The sequence below is a fragment of the Arvicanthis niloticus genome, chromosome 30, assembly GCF_011762505.2.
Source record: "Arvicanthis niloticus isolate mArvNil1 chromosome 30, mArvNil1.pat.X, whole genome shotgun sequence".
Taxonomy (NCBI): domain Eukaryota; kingdom Metazoa; phylum Chordata; class Mammalia; order Rodentia; family Muridae; genus Arvicanthis; species Arvicanthis niloticus.
Window position 1 is genome coordinate 1,501,232 of NC_133438.1, and position 20,457 is coordinate 1,521,688.

The 20,457-nt window shown below is 39.7% G+C and overlaps 1 protein-coding gene across 1 annotated transcript in view; it reads left to right on the forward strand.

The window, feature by feature from the left end:
- Window positions 1-20,457, forward strand: part of LOC143440765 (vomeronasal type-2 receptor 26-like) — a 40,676-nt gene that overhangs the window by 7,387 nt on the left and 12,832 nt on the right. The window contains exon 3 of the mRNA XM_076927547.1: window positions 18,386-18,677. Coding sequence (XP_076783662.1) covers window positions 18,386-18,677 — 292 coding nt within the window. The remainder of the gene's footprint in view (window positions 1-18,385; window positions 18,678-20,457) is intronic.

Below are 20,457 nucleotides of genomic sequence, written 5' to 3' on the forward strand. Positions count from 1 at the left end.
AGTTTCCTCAGTTGAGAATTCTTTGTTTAGCTCTGTAACTCATTTTTAATAGGGTTATTTCGTTGTCTGGAGTGTAATTTCTTGAGTTCTTTATATATATATATTGGATATTAGCCTTCTATCAGATGTAGGATTGGTAAAGATCTTTTCCCAATCTGTTGGTTGCCATTTTGTCTTATTTACAATGTCCTTTGCCTTACAGAAGCTTTGCAATTTATGAGGTCCCATTTGTTATTTCTTGATCTTAGAGCATAAGCCATTGGTGTTCTGTTCGGGAACTTTTCCCTGTGCCTAGGCATTCGAGGGTCTTCCCCATCTTCCCTTCTATTAGTTTCAGTTTTATGTGAAGGTTCTTTATCCACTTGGACTTGAGGTTTGTACAAGGGGATAAGAATGGATTGATTTGCATTCTTCTACATGCTGACCTCCAGTTGAACCAGCACCATTTGCTGAAAATGCTGTCCTTTTTCCACTGTATGGTTTTAGCTCCTTTGTCAAAATCAAGTGACCATCGGTGTGTGGGTTCATTTCTGGATCTTCAATTCTATTCCATTGATCTTCCTGCCTGTCTCTGTACCAATACCATGCAGTTTTTAATCACTATTGCTCTGTAGTACAGTTTGAGGTCAGGGATGGTGATTCCCCCAGAAGTTCTTTTATTGTTGAGAATAGTTCTTGCTATCCTGGGTTTTTTGTTATTTTACTGTGTTTAGGTATTAGTTTTGGATTCCTGATCTTTTTAAGAGTTTTACCATGAAGGGTTGTTGAATTTTGTCAAATGGTTTCTCAGCATCTAGTGGGATGATCATGTGTTTTTTTCCTTTGAGTTTGTTTATATAGTGGATTACATTGATGGATTTCTGAATATTAAACCATCCCTGCATTCCTGGGATAAAGCCTTCTTGATCATGATGGATAATTGTTTTGATGTCTTCTTGGATTCGGTTTGCGAAAATTTTATTGAGTATTTTCACATCGATATTCATAAGGGAGACTGGTCTGAAGTTCTCTTTCTTTGTTGGATCTTTGTGTGGTTTAGGTATGAGCATAATTGTGGCTTCATAGAATGAATTGGGCAGTGTTTTTTCTGTTTGTATTTTGTGTAACAGTTTATAGAGAATTTGTATTAGTTCTTCACTGAAGGTCTGATAGAACTCTGCAGTAAAACTGTCTGGTCCTGGGCTTTTTTTGGTGGGGAGATTTTAATGACTGCTTCTATTTCTTTCAAGGTTATGGACTGTTTAGATGGTTTATCTGGACCTGATTTAACTTTGGTAACTGGTAGTTGTCTAGAAAATTGTCCATTTCATACAGATTTTCCAATTTTGCTGAGTATAGACGTTTGTAATAGGATCTGATAATTTTTAAAATTTCCTTGGTTTCTGTTGTTATATCATTCTTTTCAGTTCTGATTTTATTAATTTGGATAGTGTGTCTCTGTCCCGTGATTAGTCTGGCTAAGGGTTTATCTATCTTTTTGATTTTCTCAAAGAACCAGCTTCTGGATTTATTGATCTCTATATAGATTCTTTTGTTTCTACTTGGTTGATTTCAGCTTTGAGTTTGATTATTTCTTGCCGTCTACTCCTCTTTAGTGTGTTTACTTCTTTTTGTTCTAGAGCTTTCAGGTGTGTTGTCAAGCTGCTAGTGTATGCTCTCTCCCTTTTTTGTAGGCACTTAGAGCTATGAGTTTTCCTCTTAGCACTGCTTTCATGGAGTCCCTAAGTTTTGGTATATGTGTCTTCATTTTCATTAAATTCTAAAAATTTTTTTAATTTCTTTATTTATTTCTTTCCTGACCAAGTTATCATTGAGTAGAGTGTTGTTCAGTTTCCACATGAATGTAAGCTTTTTATTGTTTTTGTAGTTATTGAAGACCAGCTTTATTCCATGGTGATCTGATAGGATGCATTGGATTATTTCAGTTTTCTTGTATCTGTTGAGACCTGTTTTGTGACCAATTATATGGTCTATTTTGGAGAAAGTGTCATGAGGTGCTGAGAAAAAGGTATATTCTTTTGTTTTAGGATGAATTGTTCTGTAGATATCTGTTAAATCCATTTGGTTCATAACTTCTGTTAGTTTCACTGTGTCTCTGTTTAATTTCTGTTTCCATAATCTGTCCATTGCTGAGAGTGGAGTGTTGAAGTCTCCCACTATTATTGTGTCAAGTGCAGTGTGTACTTTGAGATTTAGTAAGGTTTCTTTTATGAAAGTGGGTGCTCTTGTGTTTGGCACATAGATGTTCAGAATTGAAAGTTCATCTTGGTTGATTTTTCCTTCGATAAGTATGAACTGTCTTTCCTTATCCTTTTTGATAGCTTTAAGTTGAAAGTCAATTGTATTCAATATTAGAATGGCTACTCCAGCTTGTTTCTTAGGACCACTAGTTTAAAAAAGTGTTGCCAGCCTTTTACTCTAAGGTAGTTTCTGTCCTTGTCACTGAGGTGCGTTTCCTTTATGCAGCAACATGTTTGGTCCTGTTTATTTGTCCAGTCCATTAGTCTATGTCTTTTTATTGGGGGCATTGAGTCCATTGATGTTAAGAGATATTAAGGAAAAATGAATGTTGCTTCCTGTGTTTTTGTTATTAGCGGTGGCATTGTGTGTGGGTTATCTTCTTTTGTATTGGTTTTAAGAAGATTACTTTCTTGCTTGCACTAGGGTATAATTTCCCTTCTTGTATTGGAGTTTTCCCTCTATGTTCCTTTGTAGTGCTGGGTTTGTGAAAGGATATTGTGTAAATTTGGTTTTATCATGGAATATCTTGGTTTCTCCATCTATGGTAATTGAGTGTTTTGCTGGGCATAGTAGCCTAAGCTGCCATTTGTGTTCTCTTAGGGTCTGTATGACATCTGTCCAGAATCTTCTGGCTTTTTTAGTATCTGGTGAGAAGTCTTTTTTTTTTTTTTTTTTTTGTTTTTTTTGAGACAGGGTTTCTCTGTGTAGCCCTGGCTGTCCTGGAACTCACTCTGTAGACCAGGCTGTTCTGGAACTCAGAAATCCGTGGTGAGAAGTCTTGTGTAATTCTTATAGGTCTGCCTTTATATGTTACTTGACCTTTTCCCCCTACTGCTTTTAAAATTCTTTCTTTGTTTTGTGCATTTTGTGTTGTGATTATTATGTGATGGAAGGAGTTTCTTTTATGGTCTAGTCTATTTGGAGTTTTCTAGGCTTCTTGTATGTTTATGGGCATCTTGTTCTTTAGGTTAGGGAAGTTTTCATCTATAATTTTGTTGACCCTTTAAGTTGTGAATCTTCACTCTCTTCTATACATATTATCCTTAGGTTTGGTCTTTTCATTGTGTCCTGGATTTCCTGGATGTTTTGGGTTAGGAACTTTTTGCATTTTGCATTTTCTTCAACAGTTGTGTCAATATTTTCTATGGTATCTTCTGCACCTGAGATTCTTTCTTCTATCTCTTGTATTCTGTTGGTGATGCTTGTGTCTGTGACTCCTGATCTCTTTCCTAGGCTTTCCATCTTCAGGGTAGTCTCCCTTTGTGATTTCTTTATTGTTTCTATTTCCATGTTCAGATCCTGGATGTGTTTGTTCAGTTTCTTCATCTGTTTGGTTGTGTTTTCTTTTAATTCTTTAAGGGATTTATGTGTTTCCTCTTTAAGGGCTTCTACCTGTTTACCTGTGTTCTCAATTTCTTTGAGAACATTATTTATGTCCTTCTTAAAGTCCTCTGTCATCATCATTAGAAGTGATTTTAAATCTGAATCTTGCTTTCCTGATGTGATGGGGGTATTCAGGACTTTCTTTTGTGGGAGAATTAGGTTCTGATGATGCCAAGTACCCTGAATTGCTGATGCGTATGTTCTTGCACTTGCCTTTCTCCATCTGGTTATCTTTAGTGCTACCTGAGCTCACTGTCTCTGACTGGAGCTTGTCTTTTGTATTATCTTGGTTATGTCAGAAATGTTTGGGGTGGGTGTTGCTGCTGGGGTTAGAGCTCCTGGGAGCCCTGCCTCCTCTGGGTTTTGTGGGATTAGGTGTAGGTAAAGCCCAAGGTCCTCTCATTTCTTGGGTGTAGACCAGAAGGACCAGTTCATAGTTATAATAGGTGACTTGAGGATAATTTTATCCATTTAACCTCAAAAATTCAGTGGTCTCTATCTTATAATGACTTCTAAGGTGACTTGAGAATATTTTCATCTTTCTGCAAAGAGATATCTTTTTTAAGGCAGTTGATTTCCCCATCCCACCATTCCTACCCTGAGGCAGCCTCTAATCCACTTTCTGTCTCTGTGGATCTGCCTTTTGTGGTCATTTCATATGAATGGACTTACACTATATGTAGATGCCTGGACTGGCTTCTTTCATTGAACCTACTTTTAATGTTTATCCATGTTGTAGTATGTGCCAACATTTTACTCCTTATCAGCAATTATTGTTAAGTGGTATAGCTCTGAGGGGAATAATGTCTTGGCAGTCAAAAGCCAAGGAATGCCACAAAGTCACACAGCAGAACAAACTACACACAGGAGATCTACTGGGAGGGAAGAACCGAGGAGGGTGACTGCCTCTGCTCAGATAAGAAGCAGCAGAGAACCGAGTCGAAGTCAGGTTTTATATAGTGTTACTTGGAGATGGAGTCTTTCAGGGTGGAGCTTTCCAGGGTGGGGATTGCTAGGTTTTCAAGTCCAGAGCTGGGAGTGAGCTCACAATTGGTGGGATTTCAAGTCCTAGGTTTGGGCTTTTTACACTGAAGGTCAGGGCCTTGGTACAACTGTTAGGGCAGTAAGAGTGTTCTGTGTTGCTGATGCAGGTCCTCAGGTGAGGGTCCAAGCAACTAATGTGCCTTGAAGGCTTACAATTACAGTCCTTTGTCTCAGATGTCATGAAGCTGTCATATATAAGAGGTGGGAGACTCAATACATTTCACCAGGACAGAGCTTGAGAGATCTGATCCCTTCACAAATCTCCCAGGAACTTTCCACGGGGTTTATAAGAATGCCACCCCTATGAATTCATTAAAGGATTAACCCTTTAAGTAAGTCAACAGAAGCCCATCTGTTGGGAACCAAGTTCCCAACATGTTAACCTTCTGGCAACATCTCAGATTCAAACCACAATGGTCATTGCCAGGGCTGCATGTGGCTCAGTTTGCTAGAGCACTAGCCTACTTCGTATAAACCCTGAGTCTGATCTTTAGTGCGCCTGTATTGCAGCAGTCTGGAGGTGGAGACAGGAGGATCCAATGTACACTGCCCTCCTCAGGTATATAGTGAGATGGAGGCCAGCCTGATTTAGTTGAGATAACCCCTAATATCTGTACACACACACACACACACACACACACACACACACACACACACAGGCGTGCGCTGCGCACTCCTTATGTTGAGGTAAGCATTTATATGGAGATTCTGATTTAAATCAATTTGTTTTTGTGTAAGGTCTATACATTTGAGTAAATTCCAGTCTCTTTGAAGGTTTCACCTTCAAAGTTTTCCTTCTTCCTTGTAGGGCTTTTGCTATTCATTTGAAGCTGAGACCATGTAATTCTCAGAATTGTATAGAAGGTCATATTTATAAACAGTTATGGGTAGATTCTCACTAAAGCATTTCCAAGGTGTCTGTAAGCTATGTAACTTTTTTTTTGAGACAGAGGCTTACCCTGAAGACTCATCTAGCTTAGAACTCAATATGTAGACCAGGTTGGCCTTGCCCAAATTCTTCAGCTATCAGAGGGCCCAGGCTGTTGTGCTCATAGTAATAGACATGGCTATTCTGGTAGGAAAGTGCCAGGCTGTATCCTTGATTTGGCACCTGTGGTGGTGTGACCTGGACAAAGCTGACAGGCAGTGTTGGATACAAAGAACTATGGCACTGGGATCTAAAATTTTCTCACATTGGTTTGTCACAGCCAGGGAGGAAAGTGTAGTGTCCTGGTCATTGATCATTACATTGAATTCCTGGAGTGCATCTTTCCTGCCATCCATGCTTCCAGTGAAATCCCACTTGAGAGCACCTGGATAGGAGGGTGCTGAGGTAGAGATCTGGCAATGCTCAGTCATCACTGACAGCATGGTTTTGCCAGCATGTGGGTTAAGGAAGGCATTACCCATGAGTGGCTGGAGAGAAGTGCTGGATGCTGATGGCAGAAGCCATGCTGACCTCACATCTGGAGTGGAGACCCTGGAGATGTTTCACACCCTTCCTGAGTGTGTGGAGTTGCTCAGCACAGGCAGAGAAGGCTGCAGAGCTTTTTCTGCCCCAAAGAAAATTGAACTTTGGAAATTTTCTGTAGGGAGGAAGAAGACAGTGGGTGGTAAATGGTGAGGTTGATGCTTTCTAGGTTCCTGTGGGGAGCAATGCCATCTCCATGGCATCACAGGGGGTTAGTGGTACAGGCCTTGAATCCTAGCATTGGGAGTGAGAGGCTAGTCAATCTTTATAAGAGTTTGAAAGCAGCCTGGTTCTCAGAGTGAGTCCCAGAACAGCTAGGGCTAAACAGAGAAAAATGGAAAAAACAAACAAACAAACAAAACAAGAAACATAAATAAATGGCATAAGCTATTTCTATAAGCTTCTACTTGTCTCATAAAAATACCCTGACTTCCAAGTGGACTGATGAATTTCACTTGCAGTTCTTTGAGAAAATCAACAAGATAGATAAACCCTTAGCCAGACTAACCAGAGGGCACAGAGACAGTATCCAAATTAATAAAATCAGAACTGAAAAGGGAGACATAACAACAGAAACTGAGGAAATTAAAAAAAAAATCATCAGATCCTACCACAAAAGCCTATACTCAACAAAACTGGAAAATCTGGGTGAAAGGGGCAATTTTCTAGACAAATACCAGGTACCAAATTTAAATCAAGATCAGATAAACCACCTAAACAATCCCATAACCCCTGAAGATATAGCAGCAGTCAGTAAAAGTCTCCCACCAAAAAAGCCCAGGACCAGATGGATTTAGTTCAGAATTCTATCAGACCTTGCAAGAAGACCTAATACCAATTCTCTTCAAAATTTTCCACAAACTGAATCCAAGAACACATCAAAACAATCATCCATCATGATCAAGTAGGCTTTATCCCAGGAATGCAGGTATAGTTCAATATTCTGAAATCCATCAGCATAATCCACTATATAAACCTCTTATAAGAGGGATTGCATAGTGGATGTTCTTCTGCAACTTTCTTCTTTCACTGTATTAGTTAGGTTCATCCCAGAGGTTGAAAACATTCTGGAATGTTTTTCTACAGAACTTATTCCTTTACATGCTGAAATCTGGAAATGCAAACCCAAGTTGCCATCAGGGTTTGCTTCGTGTGTGTGTGTGTGTGTGTGTGTGTGTGTGTGTCTGTCTGTCTGTCTGTCTGCCTGCCTATCTGTCTGTCTGTCTGTCCTCCCTCTTCTTGGTTTGTTGCTTAGCTTTGAGACAAGGTGTTACTATGCAGCCTTGGCTGGCGTGTTTCTCACCTTTTTGACCAGGCTGATCATGAACTGAAAATTTCCTTCCTCTGCTTCTTAAGTGCTGAGAACAAGTCATGTGCAGCCACACCCTGATCCAACCCCTCCTTCTCATTAGAATAGTAGTCCTGTTGGAACTAGAGTCTACCCTTGCGACCTCATTTAACCTTCTTTACATCATCTCCAGTATTCCGAGTTTATGCACTCAGAAATACTGAGAAATCCCATTTTGAGATGCTGAGGGACAAGACTTGAACAAATAAATTTTGGGAGCATAATTAAGTCTAAAACATTTGTTAATATGTCCATTTACTGATACAATTGGAGAAACAAATGAAGCATTAAAAAGCTCACATAATTGAAGTGGATTGTGACTGGTGAGTGTAGTCAACTCTGTGATTTCTAGGTTCAGTAGAACTCCTGTCTCAACAACCAAGGTGGACAGGGTCTAGAAAGATGCCTGAGCAGTTAGCAGCATCCACATGGTGGCTCCTAACTCACAACCATGTGTAACTTCAGTTTCAGGGGTTCTGATGCCATTTTCTGACTTCTGCAGGTACCACGGATTCACATGATGTCCATCAATATGTATAGACAAAACACTCAACAAGTAAACTAAGTAGTTAAACAAAGTTGTCAACCCTTGTGCAATGGGTTCAAGCACTTACTGCCAGCTTTGACAACCTGAGTTCAGCTCCTGAGACCCACATGGGGGAAAGAAAGGACCAAATTTCTGAAAGTTGTCTTGATGTTCAAGTACACACTATGGCATGTCTAAACCTACACAGATACATACACACACCAAAATCTATAAATAAGTTTGATAAGAAACATAAGCTTTGAGAAATGATTGAGAAACAGTATGTGATGATAATCTATGATCTCCATATGGATGTGCATCCAACACACATATATGTATGTACATACAAACATACACATACACAAACTCATATAAATTAAGAATAGTGAGGCAGAAAGGACTGAAGGAGCTGAAGGGTTTTGCAACCCCATAGGAAGAAATATCAGTCAACCAGACCCCACAGCCCAGAGCTCCTAGGGATGAAACCACCAACCAAAGAGTACACATGGAGTGACCCACGGCTTCAGCTGCATGTGTAGCAGAGGATGGACTTGTCAGGCATAAGTTGAAGAAGAGGCACTTGGTCCTGTGAAGGCTCTATGCCCCAATGTGGGGAAATGCCAGGGCGGAGAGGTGGGAGTGGGTGGATGGGTGGGGAAACACCCTCATAGAAGCAAGGGGAGGTGGGATTGGATAGAAGGTTTGTGGGGAAACTGGGAAAGGAGGATAACATTTGAAATGCAAATAAAGAAAATATCCAATAAAAAAGTAGTGGGGCAGTGTTATAATCACAGTATTTAAGAGGGTGAGGAAGGAAGTTGAGGAATTCTAGGTAATCTAATACTCAGTTACTACAAGGCCAGCCTGAGTTACAGGAGACACTAATTCAAGACACAAACAACCCCTCCCACATAGATATGGAGTGTGCATTTTTCTTTGTGCCTTTACCTCTAGTATTATCCATTCCAGCCCTGATCACCAAGAATAATTTATAAATATATTACTTGATGGAGAGGCTGCAAGAGAAGTTAATGTTTGGGATACCTTCCTTCAGAGCTAGTGTAGTTCCTATAGTGTTACAGAAATGGTGCCATTGTGTCTCCCATAGACATGAAGATATGTCTTCTGTGTCCCAAGGAGCAGTACTCGAGCCACACCAGAGACCATTGGCTGCCCAGGACAGAGATCTTCCTGGCCTTTGAGGAACCATTGGGATTCATATTGGCTTTGGTGGCACTATTGCTGGCTGGTCTGGCTGTCCTGGTTCTTGGAGTGTTTCTGAAGCACCAGGATACACCTGTGGTCAAGGCCAACAACAGAACTCTCAGCTACTTCCTCCTGATCTCTCTTTCCCTGTGTGCCCTGTGTGCCTTGCTCTTCCTTGGGAGACCCACAGTCACCACCTGCCTCCTCCGTCAGACCACCTTTGCTGTGGTGTTCACAGTGGCTGTCTCCTCTGTTCTGGCCAAGACTCTCACAGTAGTCCTGGCCTTCAGAGTTACCAGGCCTGGGAGCAGGATCCAGGTATGCCTGAGCCCTGGTGCTTCGGCCTTGGTGGTCCTCATTGCTTCCTTCATACAGGTTGTTCTTTGTGGGGTGTGGTTGGCCACCTCTCCACCATTCCCAGACAGGGATATGGTCTCAGAGCCCCGGCACATTGTCATCCAGTGCCAGGAGGGTTCTGGTGCCACCTTCTTCTGTGTGCTGGGCTACTTGGGTTTCCTGGCGGGGGGTACCTTCTCTGTGGCGTTTCTGACCAGGAGCCTTCCAGATGTCTTCAATGAGACCAAGTTCCTCACCTTCAGCATGCTGCTCTTCTGCAGTGTCTGGACAGCCTTCCTGCCCCTGTACCACAGTGCCCGAGGGAAGTCCACTGTGGCTGTAGAGATCTTCTCCATCCTGGCCTCCACTGCTGGACTTCTGGGTGGCATCTTTATCCACAAGTGCTACATCATCTTGCTGAAACCGGAGAAAAACACCCCTGCCTGGCTAAGGCAAGGGTACTATGCACAGCAGGAAAAACAGGGTGAGATGTTCCAGAGAAGGTATCAGTTCTCAGGGGAGTCACCAGAACCAAATGTATGATTTTGGCTCACTGTTTCTTTGTGAATCAAAAAGTATTAAGACAGATCAATATTCAAGAGACATACTTAAGATAAAACCCTAATGGCTGTTAGGTTTACAGTGATACATAGATTTTCACTGATTTTTTTCTTCATAGTTATTTGTTAAAAGAGGTGTTTGAATAGGGGAACTTAGAAGATGGCTCAATAGATAAAAATGCTTGCCAGTAAACATGACAACTTGAGTGTGATACCTAGGACCGACATGGTGGATGTAGTGAAGTGACATCACTAATTTTTTCTCTGACCTCTGTTTCCTAACCATAGAACACCTGTCACATTCATATACACAAAGTATCAGGAAAGCAAAGGTGGGAAAAGTGTCATGAGGTGACGATGATGATGTCAAGGGTTAATGAGTGTGTGAGAAACTGACAGGCAGATTGTTAGTCTGTCTTTTTTTGCTTTGAGAGGAGCAGCACTGGGAATTCAACCTTTCACTATACTTCCTTCACAGATTTACTATTTGATCAAGCAATCTCACTCTTAAATATATGTCCTAGAACTATAAATCATGTCTGTAAAGACTGTAAATGAATCTTCAGTGAAGCATTATTTATATACTAAATATTGAAGGAATCTAAATGTTTATCAGTTGATGAATGTTTGGTATGGTTCGCTCAATAATTAGGTCTTTTTTATTGCAAATAAGAAATAAACATAACAATTCGTATATTGTTTAATTATATAGTTAAGCATTCAGAATTTTATAGTGAGTTAAGGAAGTCAATCAAAACAATATATTTTAATATAACACTCAATCTATTATCCTGAAGAAGCCAACCCATAATGACACCCATTAGACTAGTGTTGTTTTTAGTTTTCTGGAGGGGAGATTGGAGAGGAGGAGTGAAGTCTAAAGGATGCAATATTTCTTTCTGGGGTGATGAAGTTCTAAACGTGACTGTGGGAACTGAGAGATGGCTTAGAGGTTCAGAGTAGCTGCTATTCCTTCAGGGGACCCCAGTTTTGTTGCCAGGACCCATATCAGGTAGCTCACATCCACCTGCAATTCCAGCTCCAGTGATCCAACAGCTCTGGCCTCTGTGTTTACATGCACTCCTGGGCTCATGCTGCCAACCATACTTAGTCAAAAATAAAATATATGTAGTAATAGTTATAAGACAACATAAATATAAATAAGACCAGCAAATTTTCATTTCTTTTTACTTATTTGCAACTTTCCATAATATTCAGACTGGCTTCAAACTTGTAGTAATGTTACTGACTTAGCCTCCCGAGTACTGGTATTTTAGGTTTGCTTCCACATCTGGAAAATTTTATAATGTAAATAAATGAATTGTACCCTATATGATTTATGTCCAAATAAAGCTAATATTAAAACAATGCTCAAAATTTTACAGAGTTTGAACTTTCATTATATTTTGATTTGTTTGAAAAGGTCATCCCTAATTTCTCTAGTATCTTTAACATGAAGGGATGTTGGATTATATCAAAGGTTTTCTCAGTGTCTAATGGATAACATATGACTTTTTGTTCAGTTTGTTTACATGGTAGATTATATTGATAGAGTTTTGTATATTGATCCATCCTGGCATTTCTGGGCTGATGCCCACTTGGTCTTGATAGATGATGTCTTTGATTTGTTCCTGGATTCGGTTCATGAGTATTTTGTTGAGTATTTTTGCATTAATGCTCAAAGAGAAATTAGTTTGAAATTCTCTTTCTTTGTTGAGTCTTTGTGTGGTTTATGTATCAGGGTGACTGAATGAGTTTGTCAGTGTTTTTCTCTTGTATTTTGTGGACTAGTTTGAGGAATACTAGTATTAGCTTTTCTTTGAAAGTCTGCCAGACTTCTGCACTAAAACCATTTGGCCCTGCTCTTGTTTTTGTTGTGAAACTTCTAATAACTGCTTCTAGGTTTTTAGGTGTTATATGGCTGTTTAAATACTTTACCAATCTTGATTTAAGTTTAGTAAGTAGTATCTGTCTATAAAGTCATCAGTTTCATTAAAATTTTCCAATTTTGTGGAGTGCAGCCCTTTGAAATAAGAACTAATGATTCTTTGAATTTTTTTAGTGTCTGTTGTTTTTTTGTCTCCCTTTTCATTTTGATTTTGTTTCTTGGGATACTGTCTTTCTGTCTTTTGGTTAGTTTGGCTAAGAGTTTGTTGATTTTCCTCAAAGAACCAGCTCTTAATTTATTTGATTCTAGCTGATTAATTCTAGCTCTGATTTTGATTATTTCCTGCCTTCTACTCCTCTTTGTTGTGCTTCCTCCTTTTTTCCCCTAGTGCTTTCAGGTATACTTTGAAATTGCTGGTATGAGATCTTTCTAATTTCTTTATGGAGGCAGTTAGCACTATGAATTTCTTCTTAGCACTGCTTTCATTGTGTCCCATAAATTTGTGTATGTTGTGCCTTCATTTTCATTGAATTCTAGAAAGTCTTTAATTTCCTTATTTCTTCCCTGTCCCAGAGATCATGGAATGAGAGTTGTTCAATTTCCATGAATGTGTAGGCTTTCTGTTGTTTCTGTTTTTGTTGAAGTCCAGCATTAATCCACAATGGTCTGCTAAGATACAAGGTGTTGTTTCAGTTCTCTTGTATCTGTTGAGGCTTGTTTTGTGACGGACTGTATGTTCAGTTTTGGAGAAGGATTCTTGATGTGCTGAGAAGATGGTATATTCTTTTGTGTTTGGGTGAAATATTCTATAGATGTCTGTTAGGTCCATTTGATTCATAATGTCTGTCAGTTTCATTATTTCTCTGTTTGTTTTTTGTCTGGATAACCTTTAGGTTGGTGAAAGTGTATGTTGAAGTCTTCCAATATAAATTTGTAGGGTTTGATGTAAGATTTAAACTTTAACAATGTTTTTTTCACATTTGGGTGCCCACATGTTTGGGGCATATGTTCAGGATTGAGATATCATCATGGTAGATTTTTTTCCTTTGATTTGCATGAAATGTCCTTCCCTGTGTCTTTTGATTAATTTTGGTTGAAAGACTATTTTATTAGATAGCAGAGAGCTCCAGCTTCCTTTTTGGATATGTTTGCTTGGAATGCTTTTTATCCAGCCCTTTACTCTGACGTAATGTCTATTTTCATTGCTGAGATGTGTTTCTTGTATGCAACAGAATGATGGGTCCTGTTTTGTATCTATTCTGTTAACCTGTGTCTTTTAATTGGGGAATTAAGTCCATTGATTTTGAGAGATATTGATGACCTGTGATTGTTATTTCCTGTTATTTTGATGTTCATGGTGTGTGTGTGTGTGTGTGTGTGTGTGTGTGTGTGTGCTTTTCTTCTTATTGCTAGTATGTAATTTTTTCCAGATGTGGTTATTCTTCTTGGGTTGTGTTGTGTTGGGGTTTTCCTGGTAGTATTTTTTATAGGGATGAATTTGTGTATAGATATTGTTTGAGTTTGGATTTTTCTTGAAATACCATGTTTTCTCCCTCTATGGTGATTGAGAGTTTTGCTGGGTATAGTAGACTAGGTTGGCACCTGTGGCTTTTTAAGAGATTGCAAGGTACCTGTCCAGGCCCTTCTAGCTTTTCGAGTCTCTGTTAAGGAGTCATAAGTGTAATTATGATAGGTCTGTCTTTGTATGTTACCTGGCCTTTCCCCTGCCACTTTTAATATTCTTTGTTTTTTCCTGTGGATTTTGTGTTTTTATTATCATATAGCTGGAGGATTTTCCTTTCTGGTCCAGTCTAATTTGGATTCTATAAGCTTCTTGCATGTTTATAGGCATCTCGTTTTTTAGGTTCTAAAAGTTTTCTAATATGATTTTGTTAAGAATATTTTCTGGGACTTGGAGCTGGGACTCTAATCTTCTGTTCCTATTATTCAAAGTTAGGTGTTTTCATGGTATCCCTGGTTTCCCTGGATGTTTGGTGTCAGGAAATTTTGAGATTTAACATTTTTAACTGATGTATCAATGTCTTTTATTGTATCTTCTGTTCCTGAGACTCTTCCTCTCAGGTATTCTGTTACACTTGTTGTTCCTACTCTCTTCCCTAGGTTTCCATCCCCACGATTCCCTGAGTTTTTATATTTTTTATTGCTTCTGTTTCCACTTTCAACTTTACACGACTTTATTTCCTTTACTTGTTTAATTGTATTTTCCTGTATGTCTTTAAGTAATTAATTTGTTTTTTCTTTAAAGACCTCTCTCTGTCTGATTGTATTTTCCTATATTTCTTTAAGGGAGTTATTAATTTCCTCTTCCAAGGAGTGTATCATCATTATAAGATTGAATTTCAGGTCATTTTCTTGTGTTTTGGTTGTCTTAGGATATACCTGGGGTTATATTGCCTTGGTTGCTGTAGATTGTGTTCTTTCGAGGGCCTTTGGCCATCTGGATGGTTTTGGTCCCTGGATATTCTTGTTGTAGTGGGTATTGGTGTGTGGGTGTACTTAGATGGTCCTGGAATGGCAGGACTCTGATGGGTATTCTTGGGCTATATGATCCAGATCTTTAGGTCTGTATGGTTCTGAACTTGCAGGTCTGCATGATTCAGGAGCTGGAGGTCTGATGAAAGTGGGTGGAGAAGTGTCAGGAGTATGGAGGTCCAACTGGGTTAGGTGGCTCCTAAGGGTAGCTTGGGCCTTCCCCATATGGTCAGGTGCTGGGAAGATAAGTGGGTGAATGGAAGTGAACATATATGGTTCAGTAGTCTCAGGTCCAATGAAGGTGGCAGAGAGGTGGCAGGAAAATGGAGGTTCCTCTAGGATAACAGGTTGCTCAGAGCAGCTTGGCTTGGTCCAGAGGGCTCAGCATCAGAGGTTGATGATGAATGTTAAATAAATATAGTCTTAAATATCAGGGAACTGGAGTTATTACTGATATATTTTATTTTCTTAAATTTTACATTTATTGATAAATAGATTGATGTGTTTTTATGTGCTCCTTTGTGTTTGCATCTATTTTTGTGGATATGCAAGTATAACAGCATATATGTGGAGGTTAGAGGGTAATTTGCAGAACTGAATTCTCTCTTTCATTCAGTGGGAAATTGTGGATTTATCTGGTATCCTTGGGCTTAGCAACTGGTGCCTTTGCTTGTTAAGATGATGGGCCATCTTTTTGACCCTATTTTTAACTTTACAAATGATTGGGATTACTGTTATGCTAGAAAATTATTCATACCGTTTGAAGTAACAATGTTTGTACATTTTTATTCACATAAAATTACTTATTGTGTATGTAGATGCATGTGTGTGTGTGTGTGTGTGTGTGTGTGTGTGTGTTGTACATGAGCACTCCATGTCTTACATGTGGAATCAGAGGACACCTTTGCGGAGTCTTTTCTCTTTTCCTAGCTATATATGAGTTTTGGGATCAAATGCACATCATCAAGTTTGTATATCAATAATTTTCCAGATGAACCATCTTGCTAGCCTTGGGATTTGTTTTCAAAAGATAAAAAACAAAAGGCTCAGTATCCAGGGAGGATTAGTCATGACTCCACAATGAAATGGACAGTTGTTGTTTTCTGAAGTTATTTTGTGTAGGTCCAAATTCTGCACGATAAAACTTTTCTGAAACAGCTTTAAGGAACTGCAAAGACCACTGAGAACATGGATTGGTGGGTTTACCTAGTACAAAAACATGACAGGGGTAGGGGTAATGCAGTATATGAAATATGTGATAAGCATATTTTACATCTGCTACTGTGATATTTCCTTCTTGTACCCACCTGTGGCTTTTCTCTAAAACATTGCCCTGAGCACCCTGGGCACAGCTGCTCTTGGTCCTGCATGTTCCCCAAGAGTCAGTCAGGTCCATTGTCATTCTTCCTGTTGTTGGCAGATGATGCCCAGAGCTATGACCTAGGTTAAAGAGACGCTAGAAAACCTCAAGAGAAGGAGATACAACTTTTAATGGCTTTGGGATTTAGTGTCCATCCACCTCCACCACCTCATGATCAATAGTTTCCACACAGCCTGCAAGTCTAGAGTTCCCAGTGTGGTCTTAGCCTCAGGCCCTTGATCAAAGGCAACCTCCCAGATAAAAGACTCCTTCAGTGTTAGCTAATTCCCCATTTGGGGCTGTCCTGTCATTGACTGTCTGGCCTCTATCAGGCATGTGGCTGGGCACTCTCCTTTCTATTCTCTTTGACTGTCTCTCTGGGTCTGTCCTTTCTGAACCAAGAGCCTGGCTGTTGCCAAGGCAGAGCCCCCACTTTGACCATCCTGGAGATGTAATTGTGGGTGGCAGCTTCTCCATCTTTCACTTCTCTGATGGTACTCTCTCTAATTTCACTGCTCCACCACTTGTGCTGCAGACTTCAAGGTAAGTGCTGGATGAACGATAGAGATCTCTGAAAGCCAGAAGCAGCTTTACAAGGTTGTGTGAAGCCTTGGATAAGAATGATTCTCAGAATCCCAGCTACATGGCCACGTCCTTTCTCTGTGAAATGCAGTAGCTGTGTTGCTCTCCTTTTACATCTCCTCTTTCCATCTTTCTTTCTTATTTAGTTCAGACTGATATCTTAGGTGCTCATGTACTGGCTGAAATGTATGAGCTCCATAGGTCAGGTGTGGATTTGTGATCCTTTCATATCTTTGCTTCTTTAATTAGTTTCTAGGCAGTTGTGTTTGTTAAATGAATAAATGTGTATTGAATAGATCTTCATCAGTCACTAGCCCTCATGGTTCCCCTCTACTGTACTTCTTTTGCATGTTATTTTAATTCAGAGTCTCATGTTGCTTCCAAATCACTGGCTATTCAAAGATGACCCTGAATTTCTGACCCCACTCTCTACTTAATCAAACTCACCAACAAATCCATCATTTGCACACTTATGTTTTTCTGATGCAAACATTTAACGTCTAATGTGGGAGGTAGAAACTGGAGAATGAGGAGTAAGGTCTTAAGGGCTGCAGAAATGGCTGAGTGGCCGAAGTATCGGTTAGGTAAACATCAAGACCTGAGTTTAAATTTGTAGTAGCCACATGAAAGGCTATCATGTTGTGCATCTGTAACTGTGGGTAGGAAAAGTGAGACAGGCAGGTTCCTAAAGATTGGAGAAGCTGGACAGCAGTCTAGCTGAATGGATGAAGTCCAGGTTCAGTGAGGTAACTAATTACAAAAAGTAAAGTGGAGAGGGGAAGTGAGGTGGCTCATGGGGAAAAGTACCTGGCATTCAAGCCTGATGCATGACCTGAATGATCTCCTGGAACCCACATAAGGATGGAGGAAGAGAACTGATTCAGGATCTTGTTTCCTGAACTCCATGTGTTGAAGCATGTATGGGTCAATAAAAACACATGTACACAGGATGATGATTTTAAAAGGTGGAGATGCAATTGAAAAAGATATTCTGATATTGCATCAACTGTTACACCACACAGGGGAATATGTACATCTGCACTTGTGTAAACACACACACACACACACACACACACACACACACACACACACACACACAGAGACTCTTAGCATGGTTGAAGAAAATACTAGACGTTGACCTCTAGCTTATACATGCATGCATCTACACATACACATAAAAGAAATTCAAGGTCATTCTTGGCCATATACTGAATTTGAATTCATACTGAATGATATGGAGACTCAGACTCAAAACAAAACAAATCTACTCTTTATTCAATACATAACCAAGATACATTAAAGAAACTTTAAATAAAAAGGAACAACATCAGTTGGATATGGTGGCACTTGTCTTTAATCCCAGCACTCCAGAGGCTGAGGTTGGTGGATATCCTAGTTCCAGATCAGTCAAGGTTTTAGAGAGGGATCCTATCTCAAACATCCTCTCATATATACATCCTTCTTTCCTTCCTTAAACACCTCCCGTATGCACCCTCATTTTCAAAATTCATGGCCTTTTATTTTTTAGTTATTATTATTGTTGCATAAATACGTGTGAATAAATATGTAAATAAATGTATACATGGGACTTGTTGAATAATTTTGGTGTTGGTTGTATGTATGTTTTAATTTTTTATTAGTTTTTTAACCTACCTCTACCTACCTCTGTTTCCTGAGTGGTGGGATTAAACAAGTGGGCCACCAATCAAGCTCATGTGATAGATCTTCAAATGTCACCACTGTCTTCTGAAACTCTCCCCTTTGATTATTGTTTCTGCATTCCTTCTGGCTTCCCTTTGACTCTTCTGAAATGTGCTCATGTGCACATTTCTACACAAGTGTTTGTGGAGATGTACATTTTCACTCAGATCACTTGAGTCATTGTGTTTATTCTTGTTCCATTATGTCCCATAATGAGTGATTAATGTGGGCTTCTCTTTCCCTCAGTGTCTCCATGTGGAGCTACCGAGTGGCCCAGAGTTTCGTCTTTGCCATTGAGGAGATTAATAGGAGTGCTCACTTGTTGCCCAATTTGACACTGGGCTTCTCCATTCGAAACTCTGGGGACTCAGTGCACGGAGCCCTCTATGAGACAATGGGATTTCTCACAGGACGGGAGGAGCCCATCCCCAACTACACATGCCAGCATGGCTCTCCTCAGGCTGCCTTGGTTGGGGACACACGGTCATCTCTGTCTGTCTCCATGGCCAGACTTCTGGGGCTGTACAAGTTTCCCCAGGTGAGTGGCTCAAAGCCTTATTCTTGAGTGAATGTGGTGAGTGTGATGATAGTGATATCGATGGTGATGACAGTGAGCAGCTCTACTGAGGAGTCAGGCTTCCAGAATATTCTCCATGCCCACATGGTTTTCTCTTCTATGAGTAGATAGTTGAGAGAGAGAGCTATCATCCCCCTGCATCAATGAGACAACTGAGAACATTTTTTTCTATTTAAAAATATGTTTAAAGATTTACTTCTTTTTATTTCATGTGTATTTAGTGTTTTTCCTTTATGTGTATATATGTGTACCACATGATCACCTGGCTCCCATAGAAATCATAAGAGGGCCTTAGATTCCCTTGAACTTTAGTTATGTATAGTTTTTAGTCGTCATGAGGTTGCTGGGAATTTATCTCATGTCCTTTAAAAGAGCAGTAAATAGTGTTAATCATATACCCATCTCTCCAACATGGAATCAATCAAAACATTAATTAATGATTTAATTAATTATTTTTATCATCATTAATATTAGAGACAGAAAGTGTGAGGTAGTGTGTGCGTGTTTCTATTTGTATGTGTACATGCATGATCATGTATGTGCATGATCTTTTGCATATCTGTGGAGGCCTGAAGAGGTATCTGGTGGCTTTCATCTTCACTTTCCACCTATTTCTTTAGTCAAGATCTCTTCCTGAAGCTACAGTCCAAGTTTTCTTGGCTAAGCTGAAAGGTGAAGTTTTATACAGCCTCTTGTGTGTGCCTCTCTCAGAGCTGAGGTTTCCTCATGAAAGGGATGCCCAACATGTTACATGAGTACTGGGTTCTGAGCTCCTATTCTCATGATTTTGCAATAAGTAATTGTAGCCATCATGGAATTTGCATCCTCTTGAATCTATGGATATTTAAATGACTAGAAACTTTATTTTTATTTTCTCCTCTATACATAATAACATACCCAAAGCTAAAACAGTTTCTGTTTTTCTGCTGTGTTTCTCTCTCTCTCTCTCTCTCTCTCTCTCTCTCTCTCTCTCTCTCTCTCTCTCTCTCTCTCTGTGTGTGTGTGTGTGTACACATCTCTCTGTATAGCTCAGGCTTCTCATTAACTCTTGATGGTCTTTCCTCAGATTCTTGAGTGCTGTGAGATACCAGACACAGAAACTTGATAAATTGAGCATTTTAAAAGAATGTCTTATTTTTCAACTTGTATGGCTGCATGATAAGGTTCAGTTAAATTTAATTTCAGGGTTAGGAGAGATGGCTCAGAGGTGAAGAGCACTGGCTGCAAGTGGCTCACAACCAATCGTAACTTCATTTCTAGCAATGTGACTCCCTCTTCTGTCTCCAAGGGCAGCATACACACATGTGGTGCACAATCATACATACAGGCAAAACAGCAATATATTGATAATCATAAAAATTTGAGCTTCTGAGAAACAATGAATTGTTTTTGCTCTAAGTTTGTCCCACTATTTCTATTAAAATATATTTGTTTCCAGTTAGTAATGTGTGTTTCATGGGACATACTTGTACATAACAATGATCATTGCTTGTCTGTAATCCAAACATAAATGATTATCTTCTGTTTTGTTGCACAGCCTGGCAAGCCCACCTGGTTCCATTCTGTTGAGCTTAATTCCTACACGTGAGGCAACCAGATGGTAGGTCCAACCAGATGGTAGGTCCAACCAGATGCTAGGTCCAACCAGATGCTTTGTGTTAAGACAATATAATGTTCACACATCTTGTAGTGGTAGAATTTTCACTCATACCCTGAGGCTGACCAGCTCTATTCTTTGCCT